Raw genomic sequence first — 26,391 nt, forward strand, 5'->3', positions numbered from 1 at the left:
GAGGTGAGGTCAGCAAAGAACAACATAAATAAACAAAAAATATTTATTTATGCCTACGTTTCGACCTAAGTTTCAGGTCTTCATTAGGGAGTCAAACGGAGAGTTTTAGCCTACCTCTCCGCTAGACTCTCTGATAAAGACCTTAATAGATTTTGAAATGTTTTAAAATAACTTTTTTATACTTTTAATAACAGAAAACCTCATAGATACAAAAAAAAAGAAGTAGATTCATATTAAAAAATTATATTTAATTTAAAACAATTAAAAGCACTTGTATTTACTTTTCTTTATAAGAATAATATATGTCTTTATAAATGAAGAAAAATCATTACCAAATAAAAGTTACTGACCTGGGCACTATTCAAATAAAATTAAAAAAATATATATTTTATTCATATTTTTGCCCTTGTTCTAATTATAACTGTTTAAGTCCCATTTTATTATTGTTTTTTATAATATTTACTCCACAGTGCTTATTCAGCAGTGTTATTAAATGTTAAAATCCTTTTTTTTTTCATTATTAGATATAAAGTCAGTATAGTCCTATGTTAACACTAGCAATATATGAATCGATGAACCTTGAGGCGCTCTGAAACTTCTTCTATTAGCTAAAATGGAATCTTTTCGATCTTTGATTTAGAAAAAAATTGTATAGCATTAGATAAGGTGGAACCTTAGACTATATAATAGGAACGACATTCCTCAGTAAATTATTATTGGCAAGGATCGGACATGATTAGATGTGAATTTGGTAGAAAAATATACACCCTTCGGCGGTCTAGCGTTGTGCAATCTTAAGAAAAAAGAAACCGGTTTTAACCTGGGTCTACAACAATGAAACCACGTATGTTTTGGTTCTGCTAGGGTGGAAATAAATTTAAGCTGTTTATACATCAATCGGCCTGTTGTAAATATTATTATTTTTTTCAGAATTCATATTATTGTATTATAAATTTCATTTGTTTATTTTTCTTATTAAAGAACCTATGATTTTTCGATACCGTCCCTTAAGTTGTGATATGTATAAGTCCGTAAGTATCCCAAAAATGTTTATATGGTTTAAAAAAATTATGAAAGTAAAATTTCAATCATTCTAAAGACCTCGGCGAAAAATATATATGTAGCTTACACAACGATGGTTGCTACAAGATATCTCTCGAACGATGCACTATTTTTTTCTTTTGATTTTTTTTTCAGACGAGGTATCACAGCTTAAACGATATTTAAACTCAGTTTATATCTTATGTTCATATAAAGGATTTATGATCTACATAGTTTGTAGTAAATATGTAATATTTAATAAAATTTGATGTTTGAAATTGTTTCCTGACAGAATTAGTAATAGCAGAATATATTTTATATTCAACTGAAGCAATAGGATGTTTCTCTTGGAGTCAAAAAGAAGTAATACTATTGTTGTAAGGAATTTTTATGTGTTGTAACATATCGGTTTGTCACTCTGATGATGACCCGTAACTCAGGTATCCTTTAACCGCGTTTCCTGCCAATTACACATGAGCTAAGCAGTTTAGATAAATCTATCTAACAAAGAATTATTTGACGTACAAATATCTTTTAGTACTCGAAATAAAGCTTATTAAGTCACGTAAAGCAGTTTATAATGATGTCTCTGGGAATGGCAGTTTCTATGATATTTCTAAAAATAATGTTAGAAATTAGCGTTTTTTTTTCGAAAAAAAAATGCCATTTTTTAAAAATAATTATGTCTCAGGTACTATTAAACATGCACAGCTCATTAAAAGCTCACGTTTTTGCAATTGTAGTTACTTTGAAAAATGTATGCATAAGGCTTGTTGCGTAGTAGTTCACATGTTATTTAGTACGAAATGAAAAAAATATCGACAATATCATGGCTTTATTGGATAAAATGAACTTCTGGTCATATGAAGAGTTTGAAAGTTTAGATTTTTTATTTATACCTATAGACAGTGGCGTACCCGCTCCGAGCGGCAGCAAAATTTCACAATAAATAATAATTTATTTTCAACATTTGAACCATTTCATTAAATGACTTTTTTTATTTATAACATGTACAACAAACGATAAACATGATTGTTCTTGTCAAAAATTTCTTTATAATTACTGTGTAGTCTTGTTTTATAAATTGAAATACCCAAATAAGAAAGCGGTATAAAAAAATCAGGATGACTCAATCTCCTACGTTTATTTGCTTCTTTTTTTGTGGGGTTTTCTCTCTTTTCTTGAATATCATATTAATTTTTTTTTATATTCCATAGGCTCTAAGATTCGTATTTTTTATTTTAGGTTATTAACACTTTTATATGCTTGAAAATCAGTATGAAATAAGCTGCCTTCTTTTTTCTTATGTACTCCCGAAATATTTGTGGATTTTCAGTTTTCCTGTTTTTATTGAGTATTCGTTAGCCAATAACCATTACCTTTTCAGTTTATAGTTTATACCTTTAAGATAAATCTAATTAATTTTATTTTATGATCTTTTAGAATTTTTTTTGTGACAATGGTTGTGTGATATTTATGTAAATTTAAGTAGAGGTATATTTTATTTTCATTGTTTTTCGATGCTACCGCTGAGTTTCTTTGTAAAAATCTCGCGAATCAATAACAAATTATTTGTTAGTTTAGTTGATTAGTCTCGTTTAGTTTAATTTATATCAAGTTTTTAAGATAATTCTGTTATCCGATTAAGAATTCTTTTTGGCTTTTCTACTACCATTCACCGTTGTATCAGCCGCCTTCCCGAATATTTTATGATATATTCTAATTTAATATTTTATTTCTATAAAATTCTTAATTAGAATATATCATAAAATCTCAAATCTCGGAATGATAGTCGTATTAAATTTTTTTGGTTTACAGGTCATAAAAAGAGAGGAAAATTTATCTGAACGAAACACGCTTTACTCAAAATACCAACCTTGTGTTGGTTATTCATATTGGAAGAAGACAGTTGAATGTATAAAGTAGATTAGAGAAAGATAGTCCGGGTGGCGGTCAATAAAGGTACCAAAATAGTAACAAAAAACTATTTATTGTTAACCAACTGAGATGTTGGCATCAGAACGTAATTCGTATCAGCCCTGACGAAGCCCTGCAAAGTGGGGCAAAACGTTAGTTAATAATAAATAGTTTATTGTTACTATTTTGAAACCTTTATTGACCGCCACCTGGACTATCTTTCTCCAATCGTATGTTGAATAGTTTGGAAATCATGTTTTCCATAACATACCTGCATGATTTACTACTTTGTCCGCCACGTATTTTCATGTAATTATTTGAATTTATTTTTCTGCAATCAGTATTTGTTCAAATTAATTCAGATCAAATAATTTCCTTTTATATGAAACTATTTTTCTTAATGATTTTTAGTGATTAGGTAAGGAAATAGAATTATCACTGAATGAATCAAGAAAGAAACCAACTGTAAAGTCATTTTGAATTGCTATTATTGTCACCCATTCACCTGTTATTAACAAATATGCAAATAAGGTAAAGAAATAACTGATTCCAGTAGATTGAAGGCAATTCAAAAGTGAAATATTCCTGCAAAAAATCTATGCTAAGAAATTAATTTATAAAATTTAGGATTTCAACTTTAACATCTCCAAAAATAAAGAAGAGGACAAAATAATTTATAATAAAATTTGAGTTGGTACAAAGTACAATGGATTTAATTACATAAAAGGATTTTCCGAAAATGTACAAAGATCAATTAAAGAATATGATTTGGGGAAGTTTGTCGGGGGGTGCGGTCAGCAAAGAACAACATAAATAAACAAAACCATATTTATTTATTTTATACCGACGTTTCGACCTGAGTTTCAGGTCTTCATCAGGGGTTGTGGCGTAGAAGGCAGATTTGTAACTACACCTCATTAAAGAATATGATGTTGAGGAATACTCTTTTTGCTATAGATTCAGCAACAAAATTAAAAATTACTATAGCAAAATAAAGAAAAAAATATAAATAAAATATTAATCTGGACTGAAGTATAAAATCCCTTGTTTAAATTGGCCACACATGTATGTATGTGAAACCAAACAAGTATTTGGTGAGAGAATTTATCAGCGCAGTAATGACATATAAAATAAGTAGAAGCACCCAAAACAAAAATAAATTGGTTCAGCATGCACCCAAAAATAAAATAGTTTTGATTTGGCTAACACAATGATTTAAAAAAAAAAGTCTTGAAGCCATTTATATATCAGAAAACATTAATTATTCAATTAATTTAAAGTCAGAAACAAGAAATAAAAACTAATATTATGCAGAAATATTAAGTAAAATTTTTTGTAAAATTTTTTATTTATGATTACTATAGTTCAATTTTAGATAATTATTTATCAATAAATTTAATTGGATTTTTAATAACAAAATTGAGTGTAAAATAAATTGATAATATACCTCATCTGGTTGTTGAGGTAGGTTTTATAACATTGTTGTGATAAGTCAATGATATTGAAATAACATAATTTGAAAAAAAAAATATATATATATATAGTATTAAATGTAACAATGACGAATATAAGTAAATTAAAACATGGAATAGTTCAAATTAATTAATAAAGAAATATGTTTTTCCATATTAGTTTTGTGTTTATAGAATAATTTTGACTGTTACAGTTGATTTGGGTATAATAGCCTGCAAATTTTTATAAATACTCAAATTTATTTGTATAAAACTGAAAACCTAAATTTAAGTAAGCAAATTATATTAACGATGTTTGTAAATAATGTTCATTATGAGTTAAAATAAAATATTTTAGTTCAATTATTTGTTTTTGATGAAGGCCGGGTTAGCCGAAATGTTAGACATAATTTATTTATTAAATCATATATCACAACCAATTATTTATTAAATCATATCTGTTCAGACCATTTGAATGTCTTGTGTTTTATAATTAATAATATTTTTTTTTCAATTTTAAATAAATTTTTTAAAAATTATAAGTACAATACTCTTTGCAGAATTCTTATAATATTTACTTCAATTAAGGCTTTATACAAACTTACATTTATTAGATTAGATGAGAAAGAAGTAATAAAATGATTCATTTATGATATTTATCATTATTAGCAAAAATAGTACTGGTTGAGAAAATAAAATAAACAAACAAATTTTTACATCATAGAAACTTTGGCCATAAATTATAGTCTTGGTAGTTAGAACTCTGGGTACAACCTTCTGTAGGGGTTCGAAATGGGAAACGTGGTATCAAAGTCAAAAAATAGATTTGACAAACTACTATAAACTTCTGGGCAATCCGGTTGTTGAAAAGTAAGATTTTTAAGTTGTAAGTTTGTTTCCCAATTTGCCTAGTTTTGGTTGTCTGATTTAAGAAAAGACTTTGATGGTCACTTGATTGTTTTTTTTTTTCGTTCAAATAATCGGTGTTTATTTTGGCTGTAATAGCTAATCGAGCTCATCAAATAAGGAAGCAATCACATGCTGTCGAATTGCTAAAGATAATGCATTTTTTTATAACTACTGATTACGGTATCGCCATCGTTTATCACAGTTGCTTGAATTCATCTACTAAACCGTCTATGACTACTACCAATTAGCTCACTTAACTTTTGACTTTACTGTAAAATATGCCTATGTGCTGTTTGTCTACCTGTCTATAATTATAATATTGTATATAATAGTGTAATTGTATATAAGAGGGCAAATGTGACCAGAGATTATATATTTTTTTTTCATACACATAGTTTGATTATGTTCATTTTGTTTATCCTTCTGTTTGTATATATTTTAAGAGATTTTTTTTTTCATTCATTTATTTATTTTTATTCTTATTTTATTTTATTTTTTTATGAATGTGATCATTCATCACTATTACCTATTGCCCACAACTGTGTAGCAGATTGTAATATCTATCAATAAATAAAAAGTATTTAAAAAAAAAAATAATAAATTTAACTATTCTGGTTGAATATTATAATTTTGAATGGAATAGTTTTATTTTTAAATGTTTTTACTAATTTTATCAGTCTCTACATACATGAGCTGTTTATTTATTATGTCTGCAAATTGTGTATTTAAGTTTTGTGCGTCAGTTTTATAGTTTTACAGTATTGCTGATATTTTTGGTTATTTGGAATGTTTCCAAAATTCTTTTCCTTTTTGTGTATTTGTCAAGGTGGGATTTTTTAAATTAAATTAATAGTTGAAGGTTATAATTTGGTTAGCCAATGCTGTACAGGTTATAGGATAGCATTTGGTTGTTTCATTTTCTAGTGTGCTCGGTTAGCTGTTGCAACCAAAAGAAACACCAAAGATTTAAAAAAAAAACACATTCAAGTGACCACCATAATCTTGTCTTAAACCAGTCAGAACCAAAACTAAGCAAAGTTGGAAATAAACATACTGCTAACAGCAAATTCTTTAAATATTCAACTACCGTATTTACCAGAAGTTTCTATTAGTTTGTCAAATCCATTTTCTAATCTTTGGGTTTTTAAAATATTGGAGGGACACTTAACCATCTCGCATGTCGAAGTCACTTTTAATAATTACAATAATTTATTTATTTGTCTCAAATGACATCACTCATCAAAATATTGTTATTTCATGATTTTATTCTGTTCACTATGTTTTTTTTTTTTATTTAGAAAGCTTCCAAGATTCTTTTCCTTTTTGTATTTTTTGTCAAGGTAGGATTTTCATAATTAATTTTATAGTTTAATGTTATACTCTGGTTAGTCGATGCTGTACAGGTTATAGTCATAACATTTTTTTCAAATTTGTGAGATGTTTTATTCTGGTTTCCAGTTTTTCTTCCAGTTCTTCTTTCTCAATCCTATCTTTGTATAGAACCTTTTTATTGGCTTCCCAGATCTTTTGTACTAAAGGGACAGATGAATGTATCAACAGTTTGGAGTTACTTTTTTTTTCGTATTTAAATGCTTTCTAAATCATTTGATGTACTCCTTTCTGTAAATCGGAAATAATAGATGTATATTTTAATATTTAAGATATATTAATGTATATATCTGCGTTGCAGCTTTAAATGATATTTAAGCCCTGAGTGATACATAGTCACTTTTACGCAGATTACAGCAAAACAAAATTAATTACACTTTCTATTTTACTTTTCTATTAGAAACTGATAGAAGCTAGTTCTGTGATCGAGTTCTTTATCTGCAGTGATATGTAGAGAGTAGTTTATAGCTGAGGGCTTCGACTGGCGCGAATCTAATAGTTCTTGGCAGAGGGTTGCTACATCCACTGGTGGAACTATCTCCCTTCCAGGCAGAGGCATACCACTGAGAGGGGAATTTTAATTGAAATTTAAAATGTCAGTGGAGTGCTATTGGAGACTCTTATCGGAGCTGTTGGAATGTCATTCTGGCTTTTTATAACAGCGGTTCTGGTTGTGGGCATCTCATCTCATTCGAGTAACGTCACTGGTTTACGAACTTGTAGTCGCTCTCAATATTGCATTCTTCTTCCTCGTTCTCACCATATTCTTGGCAATCCACCCTTCAATATCTGGAGGTTAGATATAAAATACCGAATACATGTTATTTGATTTGCGAGCTATCATCCGTTTTTACACTATTGTTTAAAGAGTTTTATTTATTTATATATGCATATAGTTATTTAAGTATAAAAATTAATTATTTATGTTAAAGGATGAACTACGCATTATCAGTACTTACACATTTTGATTATATTAGGAGGTCAAGACCATTGCCTTTTTTAATTCTATTGAGATTCATTAAGCAGTTAACTGAAAATATTTATATATTTTTACCAGTAATTAATTAATTAAAAAATTAATTGCACTTCAAGGTACAATTATAGTACACAATTATACTAGGTAAAATTATTTAAATTTAATTATAAAATGCTTTTTTTTTCATTATTGAACATAATTATCTATTCTCGTTTTATATAAAGACCAATGTTTCATGTCAAATTCGATATTAATGTTTTGGTCCAAGAAAGGAATCGCCACATTCGTTCATATTTAATTTTTTATTAATTCAGTTGTAAGTTTTAATAAATCAATAAAACTTAACTAGGAAATAACTCGGAAAATTGAAATAAAATCTATTGTTTTAGATTCACAAATCAAATAACAGTGAACTACTTACAGAGACTGGCCAGTCAATATCTCATGATATGAAGGCAAGAAAGTTAGGATGGGCGGAACGTGTGTCTCGAAGCATTCCATCAGGACACCTCATCAATGAATGTCAGTATAGTTTGCAAGAGACCACCATGAGAGGCCAAAAACTTGATGAATAGACAGAATCAGTAATGATGCGAACGAGGTGCATTCAGAAACCTCGAAAGCAGTGCCCGAAATAAGCAAGCGTGGAGAAGGCTGGTTTGGGCGACCATTGATCGACAAGGGCCATAGACCCAATAAAAAAAAAAACAACTAATTAACGTTTCACCAAATCAAGCTTCATAAGAACTTAAAAAAGATAAAAACATATTTTTAAAAAAATAAAGATTGCTCATCTCATTTCAACAATTTTGAAAAGACTGGATAAGTAACTTAGTAAACAACTCCAAATCAATTCGACATACTATATTATTCAATCAAGCATACAATATTAAACTAGAATTATGGTCAATCGTGTAAGGTATTTTAGAAATATTTGTTATAAATATACTACCAAACATATAAAATGGAGACTAATTACTTACATTTCTGAGTTTTACTCCTGTACAAATATTACTGTGTTTTAATTACACATGCAACCAACATTTTTTTGTAAAATTATGGTTTATAAGTTATATCTTTCATTTGCTTAAAAAGTTTTATTTCACAAAATAAATCTCATAATATCACAAGTAGGGTCTTAGTTATGAAAAGGGGACAATACTAGTTGGTTTCTTGTTACATAGTTCAATTTTAGCTGTATTGTAAATCATAATAATTAAGTGATTTTATATAAAATAGACCCCATTCTGCAAAAAGGACTGATTCATATAGCAACTAACGATGGTCAATACACAAATAAAATTATATATGTACTATTAATTTAACTATTAACATATTAAAGAGTTTATGCCGAGATGGCTTCTCGAAAATTTCTGGATACTTTCATTTTTACATACTTATTGATATTTACAACTGTATTTACATAAAAATACATCTAGTAAATTTATGATTGGAGAAGTTTGTCGGGGGTGCGGTCAGCAAAGAACAACATAAATAAACAAAACCATATTTATTTATTTTATGCCGACGTTTCGACCTGAGTTCAGATCTTCATCAGGGCTATAGAACAAAAGAGATAACAACAACATTTAGAGTAACATACAATTGAAAAGGAATATTATACAAACAAATTTAGAATTATACAAAATATTGAATTAAATCATAAATGATAAAAAATTGATAACTGATAATTGAATAGTACAAAATATTTCTTTTTTGATTGATAGAAAAATAATTGATCTATCAATCAATTAAAAAATTTTGTACTATTCAATTATCAGTTATCAATTTTGTATCATTTATGATTTAATTCAATATTTTGTATAATTCTAAATTTGTTTGAACTCAGGTCGAAACGTCGGCATAAAATAAATAAATATGGTGTTGTTTATTTATGTTGTTCTTTGCTGACCGCACCCCCCGACAAACTTCTCCAATCATTAATCTACCGTCAACTATCTATACCTCACTAGTAAATTTATATTGTAAATCTAGATTATGATGGTATGATAGGCAACTACCCATTAGCAGCACTCTAACAACATTTGTACATTAGAAGGTCAGTTGGCCACCTTCTTTTCAGGCACCTCGGATGATTGTAAGGAATGGAAGAAGCTAGAATAGAAACTAGTGGGTTTGGGGGGTCGATAATGGAAAGGATTGATATCCTGTTAGGACTAGATCAGTTGCACATGCAGAATTAACGTCTTTATGGATGATCTTATTTGTGACAAAGTAAGGAGATTTTATGGAGGATTTTGGATACGAGAGGAATTCCAATGTTTTACAATACTTAACTCTTGTGATTAATGTACCATCTCACATCGTGTGATATGCTTCCTTGTTTAATTGTCAATGTTTTCGAAGTTTTTCCATAGATAATAAAACATTGATATAAGGATGGCTCGTACAATGATTTAAAAAATTGATTCCCACCTTCCGCAGTCCGTATGAAATTTACATTAATCACTGGAAAAAGTATTCAATTTTAAATTTTCAACAGACAAATGACAACTGGCGGTACCTCATGAATAACCAACCACGGGGATATTATGCAACGCCTTGGGTTAACGGTCGTCATACAGACTTGTAGATTATCTGCGGTGCATTTTATCCAAGATACGTTCCGAATGCAGAGTGGAGTCCGCATTTGCATTGTTTATTATTTATGCGCTTGGTTTTCTGGCTTTATCTTGCACCAATCTGGTGTGGAATTTAATTTATAGTCTTACTGCAAAATACGAGCTATCTATTACATTAAAATCAGGATTAATTCCCTCTAGAAATTATGTAATTACCGGCCTGTGATTATTTTCAAATTATCTGAGAACACAGAGATACATTTTTTTTAAATTTAATAATACGTGTTTAACTACTACTTGTTGAGCCCGGTGTTTAATTTTTATTTTATCTCGCAATATAAATCATTTATCCTACCTTCTATTTCATTCCAGCAAATTTATTAAACCAAAAATAGCATTAAATCCTTGTAATAACGTCAATAATTACCATTCCGTTTTTTTATCACATTTTATTGGATTATATACAGTTGCATTATTAATGTCTTATGCTATAGTCTGAAATTTTACTATTTTATATTATTTTCATTTATTTATGTGCACATTTTAACTTCTTTTATTTATTTATTTTTTTTATTTTTTATTATGCTTTTGGTATGAATGTACACTCATGTATCACTACTACTACAATTGCCCAACAATTTTATCAAAATCAAATATGTAACAATAAAATAAAGAAAACTTAAAAATATATCACCTAATATATAAGTTTATTTTTTAACTTTCTATAATTTTGATATTCCATTACCAACTATAGTAGACCGTAGATTAATAAGCGGAGAATATGGTGGTGGGGGAGGGGGTGCGGTCAGCTAAACAACACAAATAAACAAAAAATTATTAATTTGTGCCAATAAATACATGCATGAATAACTTTTTTTTTATTTGGGTTTTTTTGCTGACTGCACCTCCCTACCATCCATCTTCTTCACTCAAATGAACTTTTAAAAGATTTAATAATATATATATATTCAGCCAACTAATAATGAATAATGGTAATAATGAAATAGAAGAAAAAAATAATCGTTTGGGATAATTTGTTTAGCAAAACTCTAAATATAATATTTTTTGTTTATCATTTCCAATGATGACCTTCGTAATTGACTTAGGAGCAAAAATAATTTAACCCTCTCTAAAAATTTTAAATTTTACGTTTCAAGAAACATTGAAAACAAAAATCAAATAAATAAAAAAATCGTCTATCCGTCGCCTTCTATTCATTGTTTTTCTTTAATTACTTGGACATTTTTTATTTATTTATTTTTTGTATTAGTATACGTCTCCAATGTTTATTATTTGTGTACTGTTTAAAAAAATTATCGGATATTGCTTAAACAATTCATACTCCAAATCAGTGATCCTCGTGTATTGTCCATGGCTTTGTGTACCCGCAGCGGATGACAATGCATTGGAGGGAAGACGACTCAACGTCCTGTGGCAGATGTCACTTGCCGCGTATACAAACATGTTAGCCCCGCTATTGATTTTCCCACGAGAGGTTTCGGCAAAGCTTTCCACCAACATCGTCCCCCCCCCCTCAATTCTCTATTATATCCCATCCCATTCTAATAAAAGAAAAGGTACTTTTTGGTTTTGAAGTAGTTTTCAATTATCACTTCCCTATTTGAAAATTAAAAATTTTAATACGAATTTTCAATGGATAAATGCCGTTTTAAGGACAACCAAGTTTTAGTGATACTGAAATTTCGTACTTACCGGAAGTTACAATTTATTTAATCGATTTTACACTTATTTACAACATTCTCTAAAACGCCTTTTAGGAAAATCTTAATATCCATAAGCAATTCAGGGGTCCATAATAGAACCAAGATCTTATCCTCTTTGAAATAACATAACATGATTTCAACGCAGTATATGCAAAATATCTTCCTATAAATATTAATCATGTGTTATTGCAAGTAGTATTAAAAAACATTACCGTTAACCCTGTTTGCGAGAATTATTATTTCTGATCTGGTTTATGTCTATGGTTCCATAAAACCGAGGATACAATTGCTTTAAACGTATTCGGTTGTGTAAAGCAATCCTGAGTTTATGTTATTTTTTAAGGAAATGGTATCTTTTTAGGCTGCGATATCATTAACGCTGAATCTAGTCTTTTTTTTTTTTGTTTAACTTCTCACTCCAGATTTATTTAAAAATGGTAAACAAAACATGAAAATCCTTTTTCAAACCAAGTTAAATTCCCTTAACAAAAATAACGGAGTATTGTTAAGATTATAAGAAATCCTGGTTTTTCAAAAGAATCTCTCAGAAAGAATTATAAATAGTATATTAGAATATTAAATATAATATTAATATAGAATATAATATTAGTATAGAATTAAGAATAGAATATTAAAGCAGCTAATAATAAAAACGTGGATGAGTGAGTGAGAAAGAGAGAGGGATGTAGTAAGGGAGAGAGAGGAAAAGAGCGAGAGTTAGAATGAGAAAGAGAGAGAATAAGAAAAAAAAAAGCGACGGCTCTGAAACAATGAAACTGAGGAAGAAATGGGGGGATAAGCCCCCGCCCAATTTCACAGTCCCCCATCGTGAAAATCCCTAAGAAATAAAAGAAGGTGGTAACTTTCGCATTCCCTGCCACGTAGGAAAGGACACAGCAACACAGCAATAGGGAACGTTTTCACCAATAATGCAGCCTATCAGTCTCTATGATGCGGTAGAAAACGCGAATACGGAGGAAATATTATTGAGTATATTTGTTGCTTGATCACATTTATTTCGGCAAAGCTTCCTTCTTACTATTTGGCTTCATATTTTCTAGAAAATATGACACTGTTAGTTCATATACAAACCACCTAAATTATATTCCACATTTGAAAGATGGAATAACGCTGCTAAACAATTCCTACCAAACGTTCCCCAAGAAAATTCTTCCCTTAATCTGTTTATCCTATATCTATTTTCCAACTTAAATTCAAAGTAAATATAACATCCTTTATGTTTATATTCCATGTTATCCCCATCTTCAAGGTCCGCTTCAAATTATAGTTGACTTTCAAGTAACCGAAACCCGCAAGACTTACCATATTGACAAAAAAATTGAGGCAATTTACATGTATTATGAATTTAAATGTTATTAATAATTATATTTATTTTACAGAAATACAATATCATTTTTATTTATTTTATTTTATTATTCAATTATAATAACTAAATAAAGTTTTATTTAATTATAGTTTACATTACTATTCGTATTATAATTAAAAATTAATATCATTGGCTCGTAATTGCTAAAATAAAAAATGTAAACATTTAATTGAATGTTTTCAATCGTTGTACCACCTCTAGTAGTACTATCTAATGGTGAGTTTTTAAAAATAATTTATCTTTTAAAAACCCACAAATTGTTTAGATTAAGTCTACCTTAGAAATAAAACTTCTTTTAACTAAATTTACTCGAGCAATATGGAGGTGCTTAGGCCTGGAACATGATCAGACAAACAAAATGGCTAACCACTACGTGTTAACTCAGCAATAATAAAAGTTCAAACATAGTACTATAATAATTTACTCAAGCAATATGTTTTTTAGCGCTATCTTTTAAACTCTTTGCCCTTATAGCTCAGTCTAGCATCAAGATACAACTTTGAATTATAGCCATTACAAAGAGGCTGAAATACTCAAAACTTCCCTCAAATATAGGAAGGAACTCCGTTTTTTAGTTTTGCAAGAATTAAATTCAAATGTTCAAAAACTCCTTATAATTCCTTTTGATCCACTTTTTATCCTCAAGACACAATTTTGAATTATAGCTCATTACAAAGAGAAGGTATAACCGTCCCCTCTTATAGCTTAAGGCAGAAAATATAGGTTACAGAAAAATAATATAATTAGAATAGAAGTTATTTCACAAGTCAATTCTAGCAGGAAACTTTTTATTATAATAGAAGAGTAGAAGCTTCAAGGAGCTCATTGGGACAACAATACGAGATTGTTGAGGTACTTTAATCTCCTACTCTCCTATTACAGTATGATTTTTTTTTTTTTAGCATTTTAGTCTATATGCTAGAATTGATCAGAATACAAATTAATAATTTATGCATAACGCAGCAAATTTATTAGTTTATTTATAAAATTGATATTTTATAATATTTTGTTATTTGAGAGTATGCATTTGAATTTTTTCAACGAAAATTTCTTTTATCCTTTTCTCTCACTATCTTCAGTACTCGCCAACGTTTTGGCCCACAGACATTCCTCAATGAGACAATTTGAGTATAATAGTTTGTAAATAAATAAACATCTTAAACTTGGATAAGTCAATTTTAAGATTTTCCCTGATAAAGATCTGAGGGCCGAAAATAAAGATAGTGTGAGAAAAGAAATTTGTTTAAAGTAGTGTGCATTTTCAACACCTTACCGCATAGTAAATATTATGTATATTATAGTGATACAATGATTTCCTTACCATAACTATTAACCGAATTCAATACAATCTATGTATACTACTGTCCATTTTCCTTACTATGAGTCCTACTTTTTTTCTTTCAAATTTAATCAGGACACAGATATGGGCATCAGAATCCACATTAAATCGATCTATCGATACAGTCAGTCCACCACCGCTGCTATGAACGATCTATACGTGACAAGAGATATCAGCGCATTATAGCTGACCATAAATTATCATTAAATCGGATTATATCGCTTGTGTGTTCATGAATCTTGTCACAGATGGGTCAGTCTTCGTCTATTAGTTATGTGTAATTCCGATTATTAATTATTTTTATTTCGAAATTTAGTGTTGCCTAATAATTTTAAATGGAACTTTATGTATGTAAGGTCTATAATCACAACGAATATCAAAAAGAGGAAATAAATATGTGGTTAAAGATTGTCATTTATAGTTTCTCACTTGCAAAATTACTTAGGTATTCTCCAAAGTAGGATTTTTTTTATTTTATTATAAAAATCATTTATCGTCTATGATATGTTAATAATTAAATCATAATTAATAATTAACAGAATTATTCTTTTTTAATAATTATGTAGCACCATCAATGAAGTAGATAGTAATTATCATAACTACGTTAATGAACAAATCATCGTATTTACAGAAGATATGAATAAAAGTGACATATTAAATTATTATCAAATCTATATAATAGAAATATAACAGAATAATATACAGTTCGGAGGTGATCAATTTCACTCAATACTTTTGTCGCTTTCGTATACCAGATTTTTAAAGTTGTCGTGATGGAAAATGGATTAGTCACAAAAAACAGAAACACCTAATATAGAAGGAACCTACTCCCTTAAATTCATTTAAAGGGAGGTGGGAGTTTTGTAGGAATGGGCTGAATTTTTATCATAATTATTTCAGTTTTATGCTCAAGGCATCTTTACCAATCCCAAAAACAAAGTCTTAAGTTTGGTTCAAATTCCAAGCTGTGTGATGAAATTTTAAACTATAAAGACTTCTCGTCCGTACCTGCAATGAGGAGAATCGCTGCCCTGCTTCCATTACTTTCATAGGAAGTTCTTAGACTTCAACATAGCAGATGATATCGTCGAGCATCATTATTTATAATAGATATGCCAACTACTTTTATGATCGCGCTTGAGTAATGAAAAGGTCAAACTTCCAAGTGAACTTTTTAATTAATTTGTCATAAATTCTGTTCATCATTTTCACTAAAACTCAATGTAAAGGGAGCGATTTAAACAATTTATAATATTATTTGGAGATTTTATTAAATTTATTCAATCCTATAAATAGGGTTAGACAATAGGGTTCTCAAAATTTAAAATCATTTTTTTTTTACCTTTCTATTAATTTGTATTAACTCAAACAAAACAAATACATAATACAAACAAATAAGAATATGTATACATGATGAACATAATTATCCTTTCTTTGCCTGAAGGATATTTTAAGGTAGGTTGTGGATCCGCTGTGGGAATAATGTGGCGCTTACTCGCCGTATGCGTTGTCACGAGTGGGAGGGGACCTCTCTACTAGTGATGAATAGTTGAGTTTAGACTAAATCCATTAATTCTCGTTTATAATTTAGTAATTTGCCATGAACACCAATCCAAAGGATATGTAGCATTTCTAAAATATTGAACCTGTTTTTTAAAAAAAATATTTACCATTATATAGTCAGTTCAGTAATGGAACGAGTAAAAAAAAAAAATAATTCTCCCCGAAAAATAAAAGCTAAGTTTAATCCTTTGTGTCCGATAAATTGAGTTATTCTAAAACTGTTTTAAGCCACTGTGGTTTTATTCGCTAGGAATATAGATTACTGTATTATTTTTTTATTTATTTATTAGTGTTTTCATACTCTTAGTCATAACTATAACTACTTTCTCTGATTTCGCAGCTTAAAACTTTTATCTGGGTAGAATTGAAAGTTGAAAATGTTATAATTTTTTATGAAATACTTTCCTATCTATCCTTAAATTTCTTCTGTAATTATTAAGTAAAAAAAAAAAATTATTTTATTACCCAAACCGAAACAACAGAACTTAATTTTCAATCCTATTAGTGGCTTAAATTCAAATTATAAATGAATAATTTAAAAAAAATCAGCTTAAAACTGAAAGGTACTAATCATTAATTAGTTTTCTATTCATTTATATTTTTATTTCCATAACTTAGTTTGTATCTTTCTTTTTTATATAGCTTTCCACTCCCTTTTATTTAAGTTCTAATTATTTTGTCATATCTTACAGTGTTTATATTTGGTTCTCATTTAGCCCTGAGAAGATACCCTGCAAAGTTGCCGAAACGTTGTTTACCAATAAATAGTTGTATTGTTTATTTTTTATTTATATTATTATGTTTACCTTTATTGATCACCGCTCGGACTATCTTCCTTAAAAAAATGAAGGGCACGAAAAAAAATAAATATAATAATTACCTTTTCCAAAATCTTCGATTCCTCAGCCTCATGCAACCATGGGGCTTGGAATAAATAAATAAATAATTTTTTTTTTTAGCATAATCGATTATTTAATATGAAATACAATGTCAATTTGAAATATTGCATATAACACCATAGCAATAAATGACCCCAATATTTGAGCTAAGTGATTTAGCACCGCTGGAGCAATGAAATATAGTTGGGCGGAGTGAATAAAAGAAAATACGAGAGGGTTTGTGGAATAGAGGGCTAGGAACTCGAATTTATGTAAAGTTGGTCGGGTCCAGCGGAGCATTCACGTGCGGCTTATCCTAAATCAGTCCTCCCAAAGCCAATGCTTTTAAATAAGCTTCGTTTTCGTCGTTTATTGAACAAGCCCTTTATTTAGGGTTTCGTCCACCGCAATGTTTCAAACTTTTCGCACAAATACGCCGAAGAAACGGGGCATACTAAGATTAAAATCCACTAAAGGACTGAATATTACCGTACATAGGACGAAAATCTGAAATGTAATATTATTCATATCTAAAATATAACATTATTTTTGTTCCTAATAATATGTCGGAAAATATATTTTTTTTTTTTAAGATTCATAAACCTGTTAAATTAAACTTGTTAAAGTCCAAAATCCAAATAATTCGAAGATATATTTTCTGGTATGAATGAACTTGTATTCTTTCTAAATTATAAACCACTTGTTTTTATATTAATGTTAATAATTTTTTCTTTTACTAATTTACTAAAAAAAAGTACATTTTGTCATATTTTTACAATTAAAAACGTTTTAACTAAAAATAAAATTTATTTTAAATGTTGTTAGTTCATCTGACAAGCTTTGAAACTGAATTTATGTTAGGCTAAACCTTTGTTTGTGATTACAAAAATGTGAATAAATATGTATTTTTTTCCTTTGTGATGCCAAAGTTCTTAAAGAAACAAATTATCATTTCTGAAAAAAAAAATAAATGTTTTCATTCATACCAGAAAATATATCTTGAATTTCCAGAACCATAATGCATTTGAAGAAATGTTCTCAAATACTTGAATTAAAATATTTTCAAAAACTTAATTATAAATAAAATTATGAATAAACAAATGAATTAGTTAAATTGATTTATTAATAAAATTATGACTTGGATTTAAGATCTTTTTCAAGCAGTCCCAATAATCTACTCCTCATATATAATATAATATCTACTCACCATAAAAAAACACATAAATAATTTAATAAAAACAAGTAAATTTTACTAATTCATTTAAACAATATTTTAAAAAGATTATGTTTTTTTTTTAATTTTTAAACATTTTGTAATAATTTAAGCAATAATCTTTATATTCTTACCAAAAATATTAAGTATTTTTATTTTTTTTAGATAATTTGTGCTGAAATTACTAGAAAATTTTTAAAACCGTTCAGTACACCACTTTCATAATAATTATCATGTTTTTCATAAAAACATTTTCATTTAATGAGAATTTCATTGGTAGTTCTCTTACTAAATATTTAATTTAAAAAAAAAAAATTAAACTAAAGAGTGCATTTAGTAATTTTAGTTATTTTTGCTGAAATTACTGATAATTTTACACTAAGAAGGCGGAGGACATTATTTTTCACAAAATCTGTTGGGAATATGAGTTTATTCTGCACTAGAATCAACTAAAAAAAATGGATTCATCATACAATGTTGAACAAGGATGTTTTTCTAAATGTGGTAAATCTATAGTCTAGTAGGCCGAAAAGCCGAAAGAAAAAATATCAAATAATTTAGGTATTTAAGAAAACCAAAACGTTATGTTATTTAGCCACTTGAAGGACCATTCAAATGGTTTTAACAATGACAAATTCAATTCATGATTCACAATTCAACAATAAACGTAACGGTTAAAAAACAACAACCAAGTTTCTCTTTTTTTGTAGAAGATCAGACCATTGTCAGACAATTTTTTATTGCTTTTTGAGATTTACTTTGATCTCTTTAAATATAGATGAGCACAAAATTACTCTAATTTTCTAAAATAAGTTATTCTAGACAATCCATTAAAAATTATTAAATTCTTCGTTGCAGTTTTGTTGATTCACTTGTGTTTTGGTTGTACTCAAATGTTTGGCCCTGATATATACCTTTTTTCAAAATCAAGAAAATTGAAAAACACCTTCTGGATTTTAAAATAATTTACTTAAAGTTACTGTTATCCTATTCATCATTACTTGTTTCTTATCATCACAGTGTTTAAACCAACATTCTAGAGTATAGTTTACTGCTTAATAGTCTAGGTTCTGAACCTAGTTCCATGGGAAGGAAACACTCCTTAACTGTGAAACAAGATTCCTATTTGAGCAAAGAGCCCTATATCATCCCCTCCTTCCCCTTGATACGATTATACAGTAGCCATCCTCCCCAGACAAATGGGTAGCCGGGGCTAAGTGGACTACAGTAGCCCCTTAAGGATTGGCTTCCTCCTGCGGGAGGACAGGATACAAATGCCTGCAGTAGTTCGTTAGGGAATTGTTGCTAGGGGCGATCAATCGAGGACATGGTTCGTGAAGGAGCCGTTCATTATACTTACGGGTCAGCTCTGTAAACAGATGGCTTGGCAGCCTTGGTTAATCAGTGCGGCAGCACCTAACCTAAACAGCAGCTATTTCTCAAGATCCGTCCTTCAGGTGGGAAACATCAGCTACTCCAGTAGCTTTGTTATTCTCATTCTTGAGGGCGCAGTCTTCTTTGTTGATTTTTCATTGGGGAAGATGGAAATCACCTTTATTAGAAGAATATCCTTTCTGGATTAACGATAACACATGTTTGTTTCTAGTTGTATTTTGTTTATTATTTTTCTTCTAGATATTCGTTCAGTGAATAGGTAAAAATAATTCTTCGTGTTATTTTGTCTTGGAAATAATCTATTGGTTACTACATCGTTTGTAATTAGTAATATAAATGCCCAATGCATATTTTAAGACTACATATCGTAATAGATGACCGTCCAGGTGAAATCAAAGCCCTCCTGGTATCCGTGGTTTAGGTTCTACACTAGCGGTATTCATGATATTGTGTTAAATGTAAAATGTTTTACCATGTTAAATATTATAAGTATAGCATTGTGAGCAGTCCTATTCAAAATCATGTTAAATGCTAAATGCATAAGAGCATCCCAGCGGATTTTTTGAGCAACTTGTTTAGTAACCTTTCCTTCCAAAACTTCGTGTTATTGTTTACTGGTAAGTTTTGATTACTGTAATTTATTACAACGTGCCTAAAATAAGTGAAAAGTAGAAGTGTAAAAGTTTGGCTACTGATTATATTTTTTAAAAAGTCCAAAATACAAGACAAAAGAAAAAAAACCACCAACTACGAGTCTACACAAACACGAACCTAACACGACAACAAATAAAACGGTTACAAGCTCAGCTGGTCTGTTTCGTGACGTCATTATCCATTTAACAGATTCTCAGCCATGTTACATGTTATGTCGTTTTAACATCAACGACAACAAATCTTGTCTTGTTACTATGGAGGAAAAAGCTGGACTTCAGAAGATCCCAATGCTTCTGGTATCGGAAGCCAGTGGTGGCTGAGCACCATCCGTAGACGCTCAGGAATTGAGTGTAGAACATGTTTATTCCCTGAACTCCAGCATGATTATTTTTCAAAGCCTCTGGACCAATTCCGTTTCGTCATTTAAAGAGGATCTTAGGGATAGCAGAAGCTGGATAGGGATTGAGCAAAAAGATTAGAATTCTGAGTGAGATGAAATGTGGAGAATCTCCCTTTAGTTAAGTCAAGTACTAAGTTAATGTAGATTCTTATTTTTCCTATGTTTTGTAATGTTGGACATTTACAATTTTTTCATAGACTAGTAAAATTGGATTCGTTTGAAAACGTTCCAACCCTCTCTATTTTAATCCTTACGTATGATATGCTGTCCAAATAGACTTCAGTATGATCTTGTAAATTAAAAATTTATGGTCAATTGAAATATGATAATATCTGTTTGGCAATTGACCAAAGCGGTGGTTAAAGTCTATACAAACAACGATGTTTCCTACCTAAGAACTTTTATTATTCATAATAATATGGAAATTAACATGACATGAATATAGAACGGCCTTTTCCAAACGTCTATAATTTATACTAACCAAAAGCTTTGATAACTTCGGGGTCTGAAGATTTTAAGTAATTTACCGTTTCCACCAAAAAAGGCGATTTTTTATCTAAATATCATCTAAGCTTTTGTGCATTTTACATGAGTATAAGGAGGCATATAAAAAAACCATAATATTTTTCAATAATCTTATAATAAGTAATCTAGATATGATTTCCAACTAGAGTTACGATTGTAGGATTAATTTTTGTACAGTTACAAAATACAATTTCTTGTACAAAAAACTATTACTGTATGATTTATATTCTTTTTTCAAAATTACCTTTTGAAAAAATAAGGACGGGTCTTGCAACTTACCGTGCGTAAAATAAAAATAAGTGTTCTTCTTGCGTCATACTTGAATTATTTTAAGAGTGAAATATTTATTTAACTGCATTTTATTTAATCTTATAGTTGTGATATATTCCAATGAACATTATTGAAGGTGTTATATGAACAGTAAATTATGTAGACCATAAAAAAAAAAAAAAAAGAAAAATGGTAATAAAACTTAGATCACACACATTCCTATTTTTTTCCCAAGATTAAAACACGAGAATAAGGGAATTTATGAGAAATTTTGTGTGAGGGTGCCCATCCCAGGTTCATTCATTATTAGGAAATAAGAAGGGAGAAAAATGGACCATTTATAATAAAGAGGAGGAGCGTACGTTTATATTAGGCGTCGGAGGGGGATGAAAAATTCAAAAGGAGCCAAGTACAAGTTCATCAGGGAGGGATCATCTGATGACCTCAATTTCGGGCGAGTCAGTCATTAGTTTTGGCGAGAGATAAACGACCGCCGGCGCACTGACAAATAGCCTGGGCTCCCGGCCCTTTGAGTTTCCTATAATACCAAGGCCCCTGATTCATTTTTATTAAATTCATCTTCAAGAGATGAAAAAATGTCAAATTATCCCTTCAGGAGATGGATGCTAATTCTCCTGTAACAACTGTTTGAATCTGCTCTAGGATTAGGGTTTTTTTATTTGAATTCCCTCTAACATAATTTTGTAGCAATAGATAGATTTTCTGAATCTTATTTAATAAGCAGGTCTTAAGATCCAAAATAAGATAAAAATATATATTCCTGTCATTGTCATAGTTTTCTTTCTATATGAAAAGATCTGGTTCTCTAACTTTTGTAAATTTTATAACCCCTAGAAAAAATAACCTCATCCTATTGCAAATTCCAGAGTGAGGTGTGCTGTAGAAAGGAGTGAATAAGGTTAGAATTCACTATCCCATCAAGAGATAGATCACATGCCACTGTTATGACCCTGCAAAAATTAAATCAAAATTCCAAAGATTGTTGAGATTAGAGGGAGTGAAAACGTACACTGGGACATCCTGTACTTGTGTATTTGGTCATCTAAAATCGACCATTAAAAAAATAAAAATCTGAGGGTTGTCACTCCAAAAATCCATAATCCAAAAATCGAATAAAAAATGTATCTTTCTGCAGCGTCTTTTAATTCTGAAGCAATGAAGAACCAATTACTCAATTTAAAAAAAAAATTAATTCCCTTCAGTTTTTCTTGACACTTATTAATAGTTGAAAAATAAAATAAAACATTTAAATTAGAAATAAGACTGAAACGACAAGAAACTGCTTGTAGATTCCGATTGCTACAACACTTACTTGACAAACGCTCTAAACTTCCCATTCACTACAAAAATTAGTATACACTACAATAATCAGACCAATTTGGATATAGGGAATTGAGCTCTGGGGCTCCACCAAACCATCAAATTCTTCCCGCATCCAATCGTTACAATCCAAAATCCTTGATACTCCTTATTACGTCACAAATAAACTCATTCACCTTAACATCCCATTAGTTGCAGATTTGACCCAAAACAGATATGCGTCTTTTCATTCCAAACTCCTTAACCATCCTAACCCATTAATTCTTAATCTTTCATCCTTAACAATCCCTGATAATCCTCCGAGGCGTCTGAAAAGAAGATTGCCACGGGACCTTCTAATTTAAATTAATGTTTGAAGTACCACCAATGGGTAGTTCCTTCCCAAGATTTTCAAGTGTATATGAAACATACTACATATTTACCTATTGTATTATTTTGTACAGTTGTAAATTTCTTTCGTTTAGCTATTAATTTATGCTTTGTTATTTATCATAATAAACATAATTTTTCAGGGGTATGGTGAGGTAGAAACCTCTACGTATGGCAGCCTCAACTATGAGCAGGTTCCTACTCTTGGCAGCCGCGGTTTGTCTACCCGCCATCATCATTGCCGAACAAGGTAGGTGATGTTTTATTGAAATATACAGCAAATAATTTTGTTTTATAATTATATTGATAAATAATTGGTAGGACTATGAATAAGCCGTAAATCCTTGTTAGGTATGTATTGTTAAGAATTTATTAATTGAAGTAATTGTTATTTAATTCCATGTAAAATTTAATTCTTACTTTTACAATTTTTTTTTTTCTAAGACTATTTTAGAAGTATTCATGTCTTTATATATAATCTCTTCCTTTTCTTAAGACTGTTTATTATTGTTTAAATAAATTAAATTTTATCCAATTTAAGCCTCAAAACAAACTTTATTGCTTTATAAGTCCAACGTTTCGGCCATCCTCAAGGACACCTTTCACAAACACCTTTGAGACAAAGCTATGAGATAATAGTGTAATTTTGACTGAAATTATTGACCTGGGCAGAATAGCTTAAAAAATCGATTTTAAAATTAATGTGGTTGTAATATTTATGTTAAGATTATGCTATTTTATTATTAATAATGTTGTTTGTTAAAAATCATATGTTTAATAAAAGCTGTTCGTGATAGATTGTCCTTGAGGATGGCCGAATTAGCCGAAACTTTAGACTTGTAAAGAAATGAAGATTGTTTTGAGACTTAAATTAGAAAAAAAAAATTATTTAAACAATTATTGATGTCATTAAAAAAAAAAGTAATTTGTAAGTTAATTTTTTATTTAAATCAGTAATATAATATATTTTTTATATAAAATATATTATTTCTTTTCATGATTATTTCAAATATATTACTTTAATGTAAGTTTCATTTTTTAATTATATGAAACTGTTCAAACGTCTAGCTTAAAACATGTTCAGATTCTTTAATACCACTTTTCATTTCTTTACAAGCATGTATCATGATATAAACCTTGTATTATATATAAATACTGTAGTTAGTAAAGAAATTAAAAAAGTCGATAACGTCCTCATAAAAAACTCATTTTTTAAAAAATTCTCAAGATCCAAAGAAGTGTTAAGCAATCACTGAATTAACTTTACATTTTAATTCACTTGTGAAGCGTACAGGCCTTTTTAATGAGGGATACAGTTAAAATTTTACATTCTTTATCAACGATGTCTCGTTTACATCTTATATAGAACGTATTACTGAAATCTTTTCATTACTTTGATGTTGACAACTCCTTTACCAACAGTACCCGAATACAAATCTTTGAATATTGGAAGCTGTGCATGATCCGACTTTCCCTTCAGCCGAATAAGCCCAAGGATCCTCTATTGTTTGGGCAAACCCCTTTGAAGAGCCTGAAGACGATCATACTAACGACTCTTCCATCATTATTGAAAGCATCTTTTGTTCAAATCGAGCAACAGACCGAAAACCGGAACATCTTTAATCCGCCTCGTATCTGCCGGATATTTATTTGCTTTGAGGTATTTTCTTTTCATTTTTTTTCTTTCTTATTTTATTTACTTCCTTCCCTGCCTTCGCAGGCTCCTTTGTTGGAGAGAAAGGGGAACATTTTCTCAGTCAGCGGCGCGTAAGGGTCTGATTTGATTTTATTGTGGCTGAAGTTTCCTCAGTGTGTTTTATTAAAAAATATTTATTAAGGCTTTTCTTGGTGCGGTTAAGTAATGAACTTCTAATATTTGAGTTGAATCCATAAATTGTTTAAAATATGTAAATTATAATTAAAATTTGTAATGGAGAAATTGGGATTGCTCAAAAAATATCGAAACTTTATTTTAATAAAAAATCTTTTAGCGCACGATTTTTGTGTTTTCTGAATACTAAGTGCTATAAAAAAAAAAAATTAAACACTAAGCAAATTTCAAATATGATTTTTTTCTTTTCATAATTCTTAATTTTCATCTTTCAAATAGTCTATACAGTTAAAAGCCTGCTACAATATGTGTACATCGATTTTTGCCCATTGAAGGATGCACTTTGCTGTGCGGCGCAAATTGAAGCCTACAATGGACGGACTTGCCCGCCGATTCTGGCTTTGTGAATTTACTTTTATTTGGTAGTGGAAATGAATCTCTATTCCCCAGTGAAGCTACAAGTAGAATAGATTGATAACCTATGAGATAATATGTTCTTTCAGTTCCAATTGCAGTACACAACAGCGCTAAACCTAAAATGTTAATTAACAAATAGCATTATAGACATACAATTCTCTTACAACCATACATTTGTTATGAAAAATCTAATAATTTTTAAAAATTCAATTTTTCTGTTTGTTAAGTTTTTTGTTTCTATTCATTAATTTAATGTTTAAAATCGCCAATGATCTTAGCTATATAATTTATGAAATTTTCAGAAAAAAATTAAAATTTTCCGTACTTTAACCCTTTCCCGGTGATCTGGATTTCCAATCGATTCTTGTATTTTTTCTTTACGTATATATCACAATAATTAGAATACCACGAATGGCAGTTTCTTTTCTAGACTTTTTTATGAGATACTAATTATTGATAATTTATGATTATTATTCACGGTTGTATAATTATAATTATTAAAAATATTAATGTGAACGAACTATTAAATACAAAATCAGGTTCAGAGGACAATAAAATCAGTATTTTTTTTTTTTAAAGATTTTAACATAAGCATAGGATTTTTCTTAGCATTAATTTTCAAATCACACGAGTACATTTTCCTCTTCTTATGCTCATTCCTCTCGCATATTCTGACCCATTACACGTTCTTTATTTATTTTTCCAATTGTTTCTTGGTCTTATTCCACCTGTATACTTCTATTGGTAACGTTCTGATATTTTTGTTTTTCTTCAAACCATTTTGACATTTCTTTTTTTCTCAATTTCTTCTAATATATTT

General features: G+C 29.4%; 1 protein-coding gene across 5 annotated transcripts in view; it reads left to right on the plus strand.

Moving 5' to 3' along the window:
* Eph (Eph receptor tyrosine kinase) overlaps positions 1-26,391 on the plus strand; it is a 742,432-nt gene that overhangs the window by 163,081 nt on the left and 552,960 nt on the right. For all 5 annotated transcript variants that reach the window (XM_067049151.1, XM_067049149.1, XM_067049150.1 and 2 more), the window contains exon 2: positions 23,467-23,573. In XM_067049151.1, coding sequence (XP_066905252.1) covers positions 23,495-23,573 — 79 coding nt within the window. In that variant the 5' untranslated portion in view covers positions 23,467-23,494. The remainder of the gene's footprint in view (positions 1-23,466; positions 23,574-26,391) is intronic.

This window comes from Halyomorpha halys, unplaced genomic scaffold (assembly GCF_000696795.3).
Source record: "Halyomorpha halys isolate HHAL.00 unplaced genomic scaffold, Hhal_1.1 Scaffold287.1, whole genome shotgun sequence".
NCBI lineage: Eukaryota > Metazoa > Arthropoda > Insecta > Hemiptera > Pentatomidae > Halyomorpha > Halyomorpha halys.